General features: G+C 38.0%; 1 protein-coding gene across 10 annotated transcripts in view; it reads left to right on the top strand.

The window, feature by feature from the left end:
• Positions 1-15199, top strand: part of UTRN (utrophin) — a 517905-nt gene that overhangs the window by 254429 nt on the left and 248277 nt on the right. For all 10 annotated transcript variants that reach the window (XM_055087454.1, XM_024122697.3, XM_024122701.3 and 7 more), the window contains 2 exons: positions 104-309; positions 3028-3182. In XM_055087454.1, the coding sequence (XP_054943429.1) occupies positions 104-309; positions 3028-3182 (361 nt within the window). The remainder of the gene's footprint in view (positions 1-103; positions 310-3027; positions 3183-15199) is intronic.

Genomic DNA, 15199 nt, shown 5'->3' with positions numbered 1-15199 from the left:
TCTATATAACCTTATTTGTGATGAATTTGGTATCAGGTATTTTTTCCCTTTCCTGATAGTTACTTTCTGGGATTTTTAAAAATATATATAATGCCTCTTCCAGTGGAAAAGGTCAAGAACCAGTGGGACAGCACCCAGCATGGTGTGGAGTTAAGACAGCAGCAGCTGGAGGACATGATTATTGACAGTCTTCAGTGGGATGACCACAGGGAAGAGACGGAGGAGCTCATGAGAAAATATGAGGCTCGCCTCTATATTCTTCAGCAAGCTCGAAGGGATCCACTTATCAAACAAATTTCTGATAATCAAGTAAGACTCATTAGATACTTTCTGGCATTACCAATTTGTGGGATGTGCTTTTTTTGTTCTGTTGATCACTGTAATTTTTAGGACCCTTGTCATAATGTTTTCCCAAGGGCTTAGAATGTACACTGAAATTTATATAAAGAATTTGACCAGGAAGGTTTTTGAAAAATTTCTGGAGGCATAACAAATAGAAATGTACATGTATCCTAGATTTATAGCTCTCTGACTCTTTGCAAATGGAACTTACCCATGAACCAGCATCTAGAAAGAAAACATTTTCAGAATCCCAGGAACCCTCCTTTTGTTCCCTTCCATATCTACCCTGAAGGTATTTTTTTATTTATGAAATCTCTTGAGACTTTCATTTGAGGGCTACTGTAGTGAAATCAAGTATTAAGTAAGTTTAGTTTCTTCTAATACCTTTATAACCAAACCATTTTATCAGTATCATCATAGCAGGTACCTTTTTTGTGATTAGTTTGATTATAGAGTTGATGATATTGAACACTTATGGTATTTTTGAAGTGCTATTTTAAATCTCTACAATCATAGAAAATATTCTTGAGTTGGAGGTTATGGTTGTTAGCTTATACTTCGGTGTAACATTTCTTTACCCTTCAGATAGCCTAAATAAAAGTGTACGCTTGTGAAGAATATAATAAAGGATATATGGGAAAAATCTCAGACATGAGAGTATGTTTTTATTCTTCAGACATGTAGACTTTCCATGGTTACAACTTAAAAAGCAAGTGGCCAGGTATCCTGGTTTCCTGAGTCATTCTCTGTGTTTATGCTATCTGCTGATTTGTCTTCACCAAATGACTCAAAAGTAATAATCAGCAAAGCCCCTGGACACTTAACCAGAGGAATACAGTTAAAAGTGGTATCAATGTTTCAATCATCATATTCAGAATATTCTTTTCTTTTTTTTTAATACATCCTTATTGGAGTATAATTGCTTCACCATACTGTGTTAGTTTCTCGTGTACAACAAAGTGAATCAGCCATATACATACATATATCCCCATATCCCCTCCCTCTTGAGCCTCCCTCACACCCTCCCTATCCCACCCCTCTAGGTGGTCACAAAGCACCGAGCTGATCTCCCTGTGCTATGCAGCTGCTTCCCACTAGCTATCTGTTTTACATTTGGTAGTGTATACATGTCGATGCTACTCTCACTTTGCCCCAGCTTCCCCCACCCCCTCCGTGTCCTCAAGTCCATTCTCTATGTCTATGTCTTTATTCCTGCCCTGCCACTAGGTTCATCAGTACCATTTTTAAAAAATTAATTAATTAATTAACTTTGGGCTGCGTTGGGTCTTCGTTGCTGCGCGCGGGCTTTCTCTAGTTGCGGCGAGCGGGGGCTACTCTTCGTTGCGGTGCACGAGCTTCTCATTGCGGTGGCTTCTCTTGTTGCGGAGCACGGGCTCTAGGCGCGTGGGCTTCAGTAGTTGTGGCTCACGGGCTCTAGAGCGCAGGCTCAGTAGTTGTGGTGCATGGGCTTTGTTGCTCCGCGGCATGTGGAATCTTCCCGGACCAGGGCTCGAACCCATGTGCCCTCCATTGGCAGGTGGAATCGTAACCACTGCACCACCAGGGAAGACCTGTACCCTTTTTTTTTTTTTTAAGATTTCATATGTATGCATTAGCATATGGTATTTGTTTTTCTCTTTCTGACTTACTTCACTCTGTATGACAGACTCTAGGTCTATCCACCTCACTTCAAATAACTCAATTTCATTTCTTTCTATGGCTGAGTAATATTCCATTGTATATATGTGCCACATTTTCTTTATGCATTCATCTGAGGTATCACCTCACACGAGTCAGAATGGCCATTATCAAAAAATCTAGAAACAATAAATGCTGGAAAAGGTGTGGTGAAAAGGGAACCCTCCTGCACTGTTGGTGGGAATGTAAATTGATACAACCACTATGGAGAACAGTATGGAAGTTCCTTAAAAAACTAAAAATAGAGCTACCATATGACCCAGCAATCCCACTACTGGGCATATACCTGGAGAAAACCATAATTCAAAAAGAATATTCTTTTCTAATCAGCAGCGTAGTTCTATTCTGGAGCTTTAGGGTGGATTTTTCTGCTAGTCGCTACAAAAATCATTTTAAGAACATTCATTTGTCATTTAGATTTCATGGGGAGTATCTTGATACAAGAGCTCTCAGAGGTGGAAAAAAATTTATCAAGGAACCAATGCCTATGGACATACAGCATCAATTTAGTTTGTTCAAGCAACTCTCAGTAAACCTTGCTTAGCTACTGGATCCACTCAAGCAGTTAACTTTGTAAACAGTGATACACAGTGATCCAGGGACAAGAAGACTTCCATGTTGTTGCCCTTTCCATATCTTCAAGCACATATAGAGGAACTAACTCTACAGTAAGTTCATTCCTATAAGATACATGTTCCTGTAAGGATCAGATATAGCAGTAGGAATGAAAGAAGACAACTGGTTTGAGGAAGTAAAACATATCAGAGAAGAAAATCTTTTAATGTTATCTGCTGTGTACCTGATCACTTTTCACTTCCAGAATTATTTTTGTTTGAGCTTATATGCAAGAGTTTGTCTTATAATTTGTTTCCTTCTTTTGATATCTGTGTCTAAAACATACTAAAATCTACTGGAAAGACCAGTGTTTTGGTCATACTTGTTATTGAGTGATCCAGTCTAACAATTACATCTGAAATTACACCTTAGATGTTGCTTCAAGAACTGGCTCCTGGTGCTGGTATCGTAATGGCATTCGATAATGTCCTGCAGAAACTGCTGGAGGAATATGGCAGTGATGACACTAGGAATGTGAAAGAAACCACGGAGTACTTAAAAACATCATGGATCAATCTAAAACAAAGGTAATTCTAAGGCCCTGGCAGGTGTATGTATGTATGTTGTCAAGTTGAGAATTTGATTGCTTTGGCTTTCTCATGGAAGCTTGTGGAACAGGTCACATATTTTATTATTATTTTAAAATTTTTATGCTGTACTGAGTTAGTATTATCACACTTAGTACAGAGTATATATTTATACATTAGGTACTTGAATTTCTGCAATGGAATTTTTCCTTGAATGAGTCTAAACCTTGCCCGTGATCATTTTATGTGTTCTGATTTTCTTATGCCTCTTGGCATTGGCTAGAGTACATTTTGTAGTACTCTGATGGTAAGGAACACTTAGGTATTACAGAGGCATCAGGGTAATATTATCCCTAACGGTAATTAAAACAGTATGCTATTTGGTCAGGTCATCTTCGGTTTTGGCTGAGAACACGTGGATCCACACTAGACTCCTGAAGTATACTAAGTGTATGTTGGGCTTCAACTAACTTATTATCTTTTCTTTTCATTACTCTATCTCGTCACTATATTTGGAACAGTCTAAAATAGCATACGTGTTTATAAGAGAAATTTTTCTGTCACTTGAGCATCTAGAATTTGAGGCACTGTAAACAATGGTTAGCATCTCTTTAAGATTGCATATTTATATTCATCATCAGTAAAAAAGTGTTTGCTTCCTGCATAGTACTGTGAATACCTGTGTCTAAATGAAATTATGGTTTCACACATCTTGAATATTCAGATGCAACTGCCTGAAAGCTAACTTGGTATCAAAACCACATTTATTTTGCAGTGAATAAAATGGATAATATCAGAACACTTTATGATATATATTACTGGTAATAAAGTATGGACATGCATTCAGTAACGGTTTGATATGAAGGTATTTTGTACATTTTTAGAATGTCGTTTTTAGTTAGAATCTCTAATGTAAATTTTGGGAAACTCAAAGAAAAGAATTATGAGTCAGTATGTGAACATGAATGTGTGTTGCTGCATATCCCTAGGATTCTGGAGAAAATAAAGACAAGGATAGCAAATACAAAACTTCAAAGTGTTTAAAGCAGAATATAGTTATAATATTGGTCTTTCTAGCATTTTAGTACAACTGCTTTTCTCTTGTTGTAACAGGTAATTTGGATATAGTAAGAATCCCAAAACTAAGGCAGGGAAGAGGAGGAATTAAAAACAGCTTTAGGGCTTCCCTGGTGGCGCAGTGGTTGAGAGTCCGCCTGCCGATGCGGGGGACACGGGTTCGTGCCCCGGTCCAGGGGGATCCCACATGCCGCGGAGCGGCTGGGCCCGTGAGCCATGGCCACTGGGCCTGCGCGCCCGGAGGCTGTGCTCAGCAACGGGAGAGGCCACAGCAGTGAGAGGCCCGCGACCGCAAAAAAAAAAAATGAAAAACATCTTTAAAGTACAAATTTCTAGTTACAAGATAATTTCTGGGGATGTAAGATACAGCATGGTGATTATAGTTAACAATACTGTATTGTGTATTTGAAAGTCACTAAATCATAAAAGTTATCACAAGAAAAATGTGTAACCATGTGTAGTGACGGATGTTAACTAAATTTACTGTGCTAATCATTTTGCAATATATACATATATCAAATCATTGTTGTACACCTAAAGCTAATACAGTGTTGTATGTCAATTATATCTCAGTTAAAAAACCCAGCCTTAACATTAAGAGAGATCGTCCTTAAGCATACTTTATTTATGCGTTTCCACAAATTCCATCTACTGTAAGAATTATGACTTTGTTTTTATTGTAAACAATACCAGAAAAATTGATCACTTAGGAATGTGTGGCCAGCTTTATTTAGCAACTCCAGTTCTTTTTTTGCTTTTACTTTGTAAATATTTTAAGACAGCCTACAGCAGTGGTTAGATTAGATGGAAGAGGCAATTAAAGATGAATTATATTCCAGGGTGATCTTTCATTTATCATAGCTAAGACACCCACAGTGTTGCAATTTTATGGTAGTTACAAGTCGTTGTCTTTATTCTATTTTCCTTCTGCGTTTTAGGGGAAATAAGTAAACATGTTAATATTTAGACATGGTTTAGGTATATTATTATCTATAAAGCAGAGAAAATACAACAAAATTGTGGCTCACAGGATCCCATCATAGTGATAGCTGGGTTTTCTATGTATTGCCAGGATTTTCTGTTTTAAACTCAATGATATTTACAATTTTTAACTGTTTAATTGAAGATCTTTCTGAAATATACAAATCTTTCCTTGCCTTCTTTAGCAAAGTACATGAACCTATGTTAAACATTTTTTGAATTCTTGACGTTATTGTTATGAAGAGAGAATTAAGGAACTATAAGAGCTGTACCTGACCTTACAGTTCGTTTAAACAAGTGTTTCTCAACCTTTTTTACATTATCCACCCCGCCTAAGGAGCCTTTTCAAATACTTGCCCACAGGGCGTTTTAATACCTTGGGTATCCTGTGTATCTGTTTCTTTACTTTATAGTTATGCTTTATACGTAAAAAGAGTAGATTTTTCCCACTCCCCTCCGCCACCTCGCACCACCAAGAACCATGTATCTCTTCCATCGAGAATGCTTGGCTTACTCTAATGCTCCCTCACCAGAGAAGCCCACACTTGCATTATTTTATTTAATCCTCTCAACATCCATAGGAGATAGGAAGAATTTTCATCAACATTATATCGATGAACAAACTGAAGTAGAGAGAAGTTAAGGAACACCCAAGGTCACACAGCTCATACGGGCAGAGCTGAGATTGGAATCCAAGCTTTTTTTGACTGTGCAGTTGGGCTTTTATCTTTCTTTAAAAATCGCTTTATTTTTCTTCTTTGCTCTCAGAACTTCAGCTATTGCTGATGACGGTTTTGTGTACCCACCTCTCAGATCTTTGTGATTCTACTTACTGGTTCTTATCTGTGTTGAGTTTAGAAACCAGATCTGATTAAAGATATGGGGGCCTCTGCTACGAATAAATGTAACTCTCTCCAGTACATGGCCATTGTGCCTGCTGTAGTGGCCCTGGAGCACCTTTACACCATGGCTTTTCTCCCATCTCCCAGCTGTATTCTGAATGTACATTGTAGTCAGCCAAATGCTGGAGGGATGAAGGGTTATTATATTGCACATGGAACACTATTATTGCGGTATAATATATGAAGTTTAATATCAGCATTCAAAGGAAATGTTTTGTCTGAATTGCAGTTGGACTAAGTCATTTGGCCATTCACGATCCCTTATCTACCACGCCAAAATCCAATACTCACTGATAATAGAAAGCTTTGAATTGACATGAGGCTATTTATTATGGTCTTTATTTATCCCTCTTAGTGTGAATAGACTTGTTCCTAGCTGCAGAAATATTAATGTGTTTGCCGCCTCAGGGCGTAGTTGGGGTTAACATGTCGTTTAGATACATTCATAATAATAGTTTTCTAATGTACAAAAAATTATTAATTCTTAAACATAACTGGCTCCCGATATTTTGGATTCTGTAAACAACAGGTCTGTCTCTAACATTTTAAACTAATTGACATATCTTGACCACTATTCTTTTTGCTGGTGAAATTTTTTTCTTACATCTCTTAATGCCAGTTAACAAATTTTGTAGTGCAAATTGAGATAATGATAATTGAAATGGGCTTATAGTAACTTTCAGAGTGTAGATGCCTCATGTGGGTCTGAAATGTTATTTTAACCCTGGAGTGCATATGTTCATGTGTATGTGTATGTATATACACATACACACATACTTGCACACATACATATACACACACATAGTTATTTATGCTGAAATATTATGAAGGAAACGAGACAATATAACTTTATGTTATAAAGAATATCCTATAGATCATTAATTATTATGTATTTTTCTCTTTGCCCTCCATCCCCCGGAAGCCATCTTTTGCTGCCTACTTTAAGGCATTTCTCGGTTTGTACAGGCAGGACGAAAAGCACACTGGCTGTGGTAGCTGGCATTCCTTGATTAACATCCCAACTTATTCACTTACCATCTGTGTGAACTTTGACCAAGTTATTTCAACTCATTGAATATCAATTTCTTGGTTGTAAAGCAGAGAACATATCTAATGGGTAAGATTATTGGTAGGATCAAGAATTAGGTATAAAAGTTCCTCATACATGGTATGTGCTCAACAAAAGTTTACCCCAAATTATCATCATCTGCTCTGTCATATTATGTCTTCCTTATAAATCCGTTGCCCTTTGGTCTGTTGTATAGTACTGTCTATGGTTAAATTAGCGGAAGGTTTAGTCATCGATGGTCAGTTGTTTGTCTGTAGTCATTTTGAATAGTCTCTATTTACATTAATGAGAAAATAATTGGTTATCTGATTTACTGAGTGCAGTATAGATATTCTAAATGTTTATTACCAGATGAAACTTTTAGAAAATGCAATTTTCTTGTTTAGTGTCTTAGTCTGTTCAGTCTTCTGTAACAAACTCCACAGACTGGGTGGCTTAGAAACTACAGAAATGTACTTCTCAAATTTCTGGAGGCTGGAAGTCTGAGATCAGGGTGCCAGCATGGTCGGGTGAAGACCCTTTTCCGGGTAGCAGACTTCTCCTTTCCCTATGTGGCAGAAGGGGTAAGAGAGCTTTCTCAGGCCTCTTTTATAAGGTCATTAACCTCATTCATGGTGGCTTTGCCCTCAAGACCTAATCATCTCCCAAAGGCCGACCGACTTCCTAATACCATCACGTTGGGCATTAAGATTTCAACATAGGAATTTGAGGAGGACAGATACATTCAGACCATAGCAGTTAGTAAAATCATCACAGTTGCTGAATTTACGTTGCATTTAAGTGTTTTCTGCCTAAGCAGAAGTCTAACCATCCTGGAAAGAAAGGGTGTAGTATTTTTAAAAGTTTTTTTCATGTGAGAGCCACAAATACAGATTTATCTAGTGAAGGAACTTTCTTCTTTAGAAATGACACTGTCTTTCTAATTAATGTTCATTAACTTGTTAGTAACGTCCTGCTGGACGTGTGGAATGCACATAGTTTACAAGGGGTTATATAAATATTGTGTATACTAAAGACTGAATTTGTGAAGCCCTTGATTATTTTGAAAACATTACATTCCAAAAATTTGAATTTGCCTTTGATTGCTTTCCCAGTTATTTTTATTGTATATTTTGAAACTTTCATTATTTCTGTTATTACTTTTTCAGCAGTGATTGTTTATTGTCCCAACTGACTAATAAAAATGAAATGTTCTTCTTCAGCATTTATCCATTGTTTGATTTGGCCAGTTTCTTTGAACTGTGGTCAGTGGAGATACTCATGTGGGGATTGTGTCCAATGGCCTGACATCAACCTGGCCCATCCTTTGCACTCTTAAAATGAATGTTGTAGCAGCTGTCACTACCAAATTAATGAGCTTAGGTGAAAAGTACTGGTAGCCATGTCCTTTGAGCCTGTACTCTGGTATGAGGTTTAGAGATTTGGGTCAGTCAATTTGATTTATCCTCTCCGAAGCTTACTTCTTTCCCTGAATGTTACCTTTATTTTCCAACCTGTTTCTTTTATTTTCATTGCTAGCATTTCGTTTTTAGTTTTCCCTTCTGAGCTGGGAAGGAAACTGGTAAAGAAGAAAAGTGTAAAAATTATACTCTTCTTTATTTTCCTTTTTTGTTATATTGTTTTACTATTTCAATTACTGTTTTATTGCCTTTGAAAAAAATTTACCAATGTCTTTGTGGTACATACCTAACAATACTAATGTTTTCATTTTGTACATATCAATCTCAATCAAGTAGTTATTTTCTTAATGCATTTAACTCCATAATAAACAACCTAAAGGACCAGTGCCTGTAGCCTTTGTCTTTGCTTTCATTTGTTCTTTTTTCCCATGAGTTAGTTAATTAAATGTTTATTTATTTAACCTTATCTTTGTCAAGCTCTGTGATCAGCCCTGAAGCTTCAGCCATAAACAATGCCCTGTGCCTACCCCCCAGGAAGCTTACCTTTCATAGGAAGAGCCAGGTAGTAAAAAGAAAATAATACATAATTATAGACGATGATTTTGGAGGCAAAAGAAACTAAAGAGGTGCTACCTAAGAGAGGGAATTATTTAGCTTGGCTAAATTTAGAAAGCATAATGCAGAAGGCAGCATTTGAGCTGATTCAGGTTAAGAAGAACCATCTGAAAAAAATTCTAGGGTCAACAGCAAAGGTAAAAGTCATGAGGCAGGAAACAGCATAGAATGTGGTTGAAATATAATGAATAAGGGGGCTTAAGAAGTGGTAGAAGAGGGAGGTGAGGCAACATCATGCTGAACTTTATAAGACATGGGAAAGGGTTTGGATATTGTGAAGTACAATGGAAAGCTATTGGAATCAGTAAGCAAGGTATGACACTATCTAATTTATAATATTCAATTGAATCTCGCTTAGTCTTATGAGGAGAACATATTTTAGGGGTGTAAGAGAATAATTGGGACAGCCAGTAAAGAAGTGATTGTTGTGGTCCAGGTGAGAGATGGTGGGTATCCTGGGATATTGTGTGCCAGCAATGGTGGAAAGAAGGTCATGGCTTTGAGATGTACTTCGGAAGTAGAAAAGATGTTTGATGGATTAGATATGTAATTTGGGGGAGTGGAAACTATAAGATGGCACTTTGTGAAAGGATGAGTGGTAGTACCATTCACTGGAAAAGGCTGTGGGAGTTTCTGGGAGAAAAAATTCAAGAACTGGATTTTGACATGCTCATTTGAGATGCCTATTAGATATCCAAGTGTATAGGTCAAATAGATAATTGGATACGTGAATCTGGAACTCAAACATTCCAGAGCTCAGATAGGAATTGGGCAGTTCTAAGCATCTACAGTGGAGGTTAAATCTGTGGGATTGGATGAGATCACTGGGAAAAGAATAAAGATGGAGAAGAGGGAGATGGATTGAGTCCATAGAGTCTAGGGTTTGGTAATGGAGTGAAAAAAGGAAAAGAGAACAGAAAAGGCTCAGAAAAATCTTCGAATGAAGTAGAAACAAAATCCAGGTGTTCCGAAGTATAGGGAAGAGAATATTTTTAAGAGGGAATGGAGAGAGGATAATATTTCTAAGAGGGAATCATCCATTGTGTTTAATTAGGTTGAGAAATTTGAAAAGATGACACAACACCATTCCTGGAATTCCACACTTTGGAGATTCTGGTGATTTTGAAATGAGCAATTTCAAGGGAGTAATGGGGTAGAAAGTAGAGAATGAGATCAAGTTCGGGAAATAGAAATGATTTGTGGGAAGATCACCAGAGAAGTTTATTGTAAAGAGGGGCAGAGAGATTAGGTAGTACCTGGAAAGCAATGAAGGTTAAAGAGAGGTGAATGACTTTTCTTTACAATGGGACATGAGAAATAAAGCATGTGTGTATGCTCATGGGAATGATCTAGTAGAGTGATGTCAGACTGAGGTGACAAAGGAAGAGGAAAGAAGTCCTTCTGTTGATAAGGTGAGATCTGTAGAATTGAGTTTGGTAAGAGCTGGGATGCTTTTTCCATTATGACAGGAAGGACAGTGAGAAGATGAGTATAGATGCATGTGGATTGGAGCCTTAGTAGTGGGAAGATGACATATTCTCAGTGCAACGACTTCTGCTTTCTTTATGATCCATGAGGCGTGCTCTCAGTGAGGCTGGAGGTGCAACTGAGAGAAGTTTGAAGAAAGAGGATCAGTTGTAGAATCCAGGTGGGTGGGACAGAGAACTTCCTAGGGGAACTTTAGTGCTGGGCAGTGATGGGTGCCTATTTGTGATTTATTATAATAATGTAAAGGAAAGATAGCCCTGTTGTGGTGTTCTTTAGCAATGTGTATCTACTCGGAGGCAAGTAGGAAGAATGCAGATGAAAGTCAGACGGAGAGGGAGCAGGGGAGAGGAAGATATTTGTAAGGTAGTGGAGACCGGGATGCCACTAGTCCATAATGGTGTCTATCATGTCCCTTTCCCTGGGAGGTGCAGTCCCTCACTGGAGCCTATGGCTTGGCAAGCAGATCTTGAGTTGGATTTCAGACTCCACTTACCTGTTGAGGCAGTGAGAAGCCCATGTGCAGTTACCATGGACCTGGAGGTCAGTATATGAGCATAATGGAAAATGTCTTCTGCTTTGAAGGAGTAGGATTTTGTCTGGAAGATGAGAGAACAGTGGCTTGGAAGTAGCAATTCGAAGGAGGCGGACCCTCATTCCAACAGTTGTTCATCATGAGGCATATAGGGTCTGAGAGAAAAAAGAAAAAAAACTTCGTTAAAAGTCTGCTGACAAATTGATGGCACTAGGGAAACCAATTTCACTTAAGACAGGGTGAAAGGATTGATCTGAGGAATCTCCCAGTCATAGAATAGGTTTCCAGGCTTAATGGAAGAAGGGTTTTGGAGGTAGATTGGGGAAGGTATGGAGCAGTATTGGGGTTATGGTCTGGTATTGGTTGGCTAAGACCAAATGTCTGGTAGTGACTTAGTTAAAAGGGAAATAGGATGTGGTGTGATAAATCCTCACACAGAAACACTTCTGTCTTGAATAGCGGGGTTGCGGGTACCTCACTTAAGCTTCCCAAGTGGTGTGGTATTAGCAGCTTAGAACAGTCTCCTTGAGTTCCATGGAGTGAATTTTTAAGTGCTTGATGATGACCCAATCTGTGCAACAGAGACTGGTCACAAAGTACCATAGATGGTTGGGGATATCTCCAGTGACTAATTCTTCATTAAATCCACTGCATTAAAGTGTGCTTTAATATATTTCCTAGCTAAATGATACTTTATACACCAAAGGACAAATTACCTTGTGAAGGTACTCAATGGGAAGCTTGAATTGTTTCATTGTAAGTTTTTTACATGCCACTCAAACTACTGATGCTACTATTTTCCACTCTAGAAGAGATAAATATATTTAAATCTCATGTAACTGTAAATGTCACCTTTAAAGTATACCAAAATTTAGCAACACATATTTGTTGGTTTGCTAAGACACTCTTTTCCATTGAAGTCTTAAAAAAGACATATCTATTTGTGTTCAGACGCTCTTTTGACCAATTATAAGCACATGCACATTTGATTAAACAATATTATATCTTGTAGCTTAAAAATGAAGCATTATTTAACATTTAAAATAACATTTAAAAAAAGTCATTTATATGGGTGGCCATGTTTTGTAATGCTACAAAACGACTATAAGCTATTTTGTAGCCTATCATAGTTGCTTTTATAACAGAAATCTCTTTAAAAGCTAAGAGTTTACATTAAAAAAATCCAAGTTCACTTTAATATAAACTATTAGAAATCTGCCACACATGCATTCTTTAAATCTTTTATGAGAATTTATTTATACTTTCAGTCTGCACCATTTCTTGCATTAAAGAATTCTATAGTCTGCTACTTCTGTTTGAAGTAAAAAAATTTTTTGGCTAAAATTATCCTTCTAAACTTCAAAAGTTCTATCTTTCAGGTTTTCAGCCTATCTTTATTCTTTATGATTTGTGGGTTTTACAAGATTAAAAAAAAATCTTCTCTGCCTTTGTCTAGTAGCCATAATTTCCTGAACTTAAAATCATTTCTTTTTCTTTGCTAGTATTCCTCCGTTATACTCTCTCATTTGCATTTCTCAGAACTTCCTCCAGCTCTGTTCTGATCTTGAGATGTAGCAACCAGAACTGCCAGATAGAAACACTGCACTGAGAATCGTAGACTAGTGTAAATTCAGTGCTGGATGTGATCTTAGGAATGAATCTTCCACATTAGTGCTTCCCAGCCTCTTTGCTGTCTGCATACCACGTATCTATTCCCATCAGTAAAGTTTCATTTACATGCAGTGATCCTTTTTTTTTTTTTTTTTAATTAGGGGAAGGATTTCTTTTTTATTATTTATTTATTTGTTATTTAGGCTGCCCTGGGTCTTAGTTGCGGCATGCATGATCTTTAGTGTGGCATGTGTACTTCTTAGCTACGGCATGCAGACTTTAGTTGAGGCATGGATGCGGGATCTAGTTCCCCAGCCAGGGATTGAACTTGGACCCCCTGCATTGGGAGCGCGGAGTCTTACCCACTGGACCACGAGGGAAGTCCCTACACGCAGTGATTCTTAATGAAGCTGAATTTGAAGCTAGGGATGGAGTGAGAATGGAGGAACTCTTCCAGTGGGTTTTATAATCTCTCTGATGGAATATATAGTTTTAAAAGGACCCCTAGAGATTCTGACACGGGCCCTTTACTCAACTAGTCCAAGCTCTTTATTTTAAGGATGGAAAAAGAAAATTGGAGATTTGAAGTGGTTTACCCCAAGGCATATAGCTAGTAAATGGCAGAGGTGGTAAAATTAGGTGGTTTCCTCCTGAGAGCAGTGTATAAATGGCATTAAAAGTAATTTATTAGCCTGTGTCATAAAGTGTGTGTACATACTTCTGAGCATTTAATTTTAGTGATTATTTTGCCTTATGGTATTTTGATAAATCATGTGAAATTCCTTGAAAATAAATAAAAGATTCTTGTAGTGTCTTGTCGTGTCCAGTATACCATACTCTAGCCTTTTTAATTATTATTATTATTATTTTTTTTTGTGTGTGTGTGTGTGTGCTATGCGGGCCTCCCCCAGCTGTGGCCTCTCCCGTCGCGGAGCACAGGCTCCGGACGCGCAGGCCCAGCGGCCTGGCTCACGTTATTATTTTTTTTTTGTGTGTGTGTGTGTGTGTGTGCTATGCGGGCCTCCCCCAGCTGTGGCCTCTCCCGTCGCGGAGCACAGGCTCCGGACGCGCAGGCCCAGCGGCCTGGCTCACGGGCCCAGCCCCTCCGCGGCATGTGGGATCCTCCCAGACCGGGGCGCGAACCCGGTTCCCCTGCATCGGCAGGCGGACGCGCAACCACTGCGCCACCAGGGAATCCCCTAGCCTTTTTAAAAAAGAGTTAAATGAATGATGTGAAGAGCTGATACCTATTAGCTATATTGTGTTACAGATTTCATATGAAATTATATTAATTTCAAAAATCAGATTATAAATTAGTATAAATACTATGGTTATACATTTTAAAATGTATATTTATTATAATAACATGAAGACAATTTGGATTGCTGTAAATAGAGTTTAGTTTTCAATATGTTCATTATTTTTAGTTGTTGATTATGATCATGATAGAAAAACTATGACACCAGATATATGTGAATTTTAAAAAATTCCCTAGGATGTTTATTATTAAATTGCACATTTGCATCCTATAAATAAAATTACTTTCCCAGTATTTCACCAAATTCATATACAGGGTTAGGGAAAAATGTTATAAGCCACTATGTTTGTGGTGATTTGTTGTTACAGCAGTAATGGCCCGCTAATAGGCACCATAAGAGAAATGATGGGATGCTATGGAATGAGATACTATAGGTTTGGAAAGTATCTGCACCAAGTTCTGTAGGGTAAGTAGAAATTAACCAGGTGGAAAGGGAAAAGTTTAGTGGGGGGATGGAGGGGTGAGGAAGGATATTTAAAGTAAAAGAAATAAAAAGTAAAGCTCTGGATGTGAAACAGTGACCACTTTGAGGGTTAGTAATTGGTTCATTTTTGTAGGTAGCATGAGGCTTGGAGTACTGAGATGATACTTGGAAAGGTAAGCAAGACTCAGACCCTGGAGAACGTTGTGTGGCAAGTGGAGTTTAGGGACGATGAAAATGATGCATGAGGAGGTGGGCAACTGCCCCAGGTTTCACAGCTAGTCAGTGGTGGAGCCATGTCTGCCTTGATCCAAAACCTGTATTCTTTTGCTTTAGTAACCAATAAAGTAGACATCTCTTAACCATTGTCTAAAAGTTATTTTTTAGCAGTTTCCTACAAAGTGAATACTTTTAAAGGAGAATCTCTTTTCCCACTGATGACTAGTAGATAATTTGACAGTTTTACAATAAATGCCCTAGCTTCTGGATTCAGAATGTTCCACTGGTCACCAGAATATGCTGCTGGTATTACCCAACCCACTGGAACCAACACTGTCTAAGGTCAGGTGCTCGTGATTCTCTTAGCTCCCTTTTCCTCTGAAG

This window comes from Physeter macrocephalus, chromosome 10, assembly GCF_002837175.3.
Source record: "Physeter macrocephalus isolate SW-GA chromosome 10, ASM283717v5, whole genome shotgun sequence".
In the NCBI taxonomy this organism is placed as follows: Eukaryota; Metazoa; Chordata; class Mammalia; order Artiodactyla; family Physeteridae; genus Physeter; species Physeter macrocephalus.
Note: the sequence above shows the minus strand (reverse complement) of the source record. Positions and strands in the feature narration are given on the sequence as shown.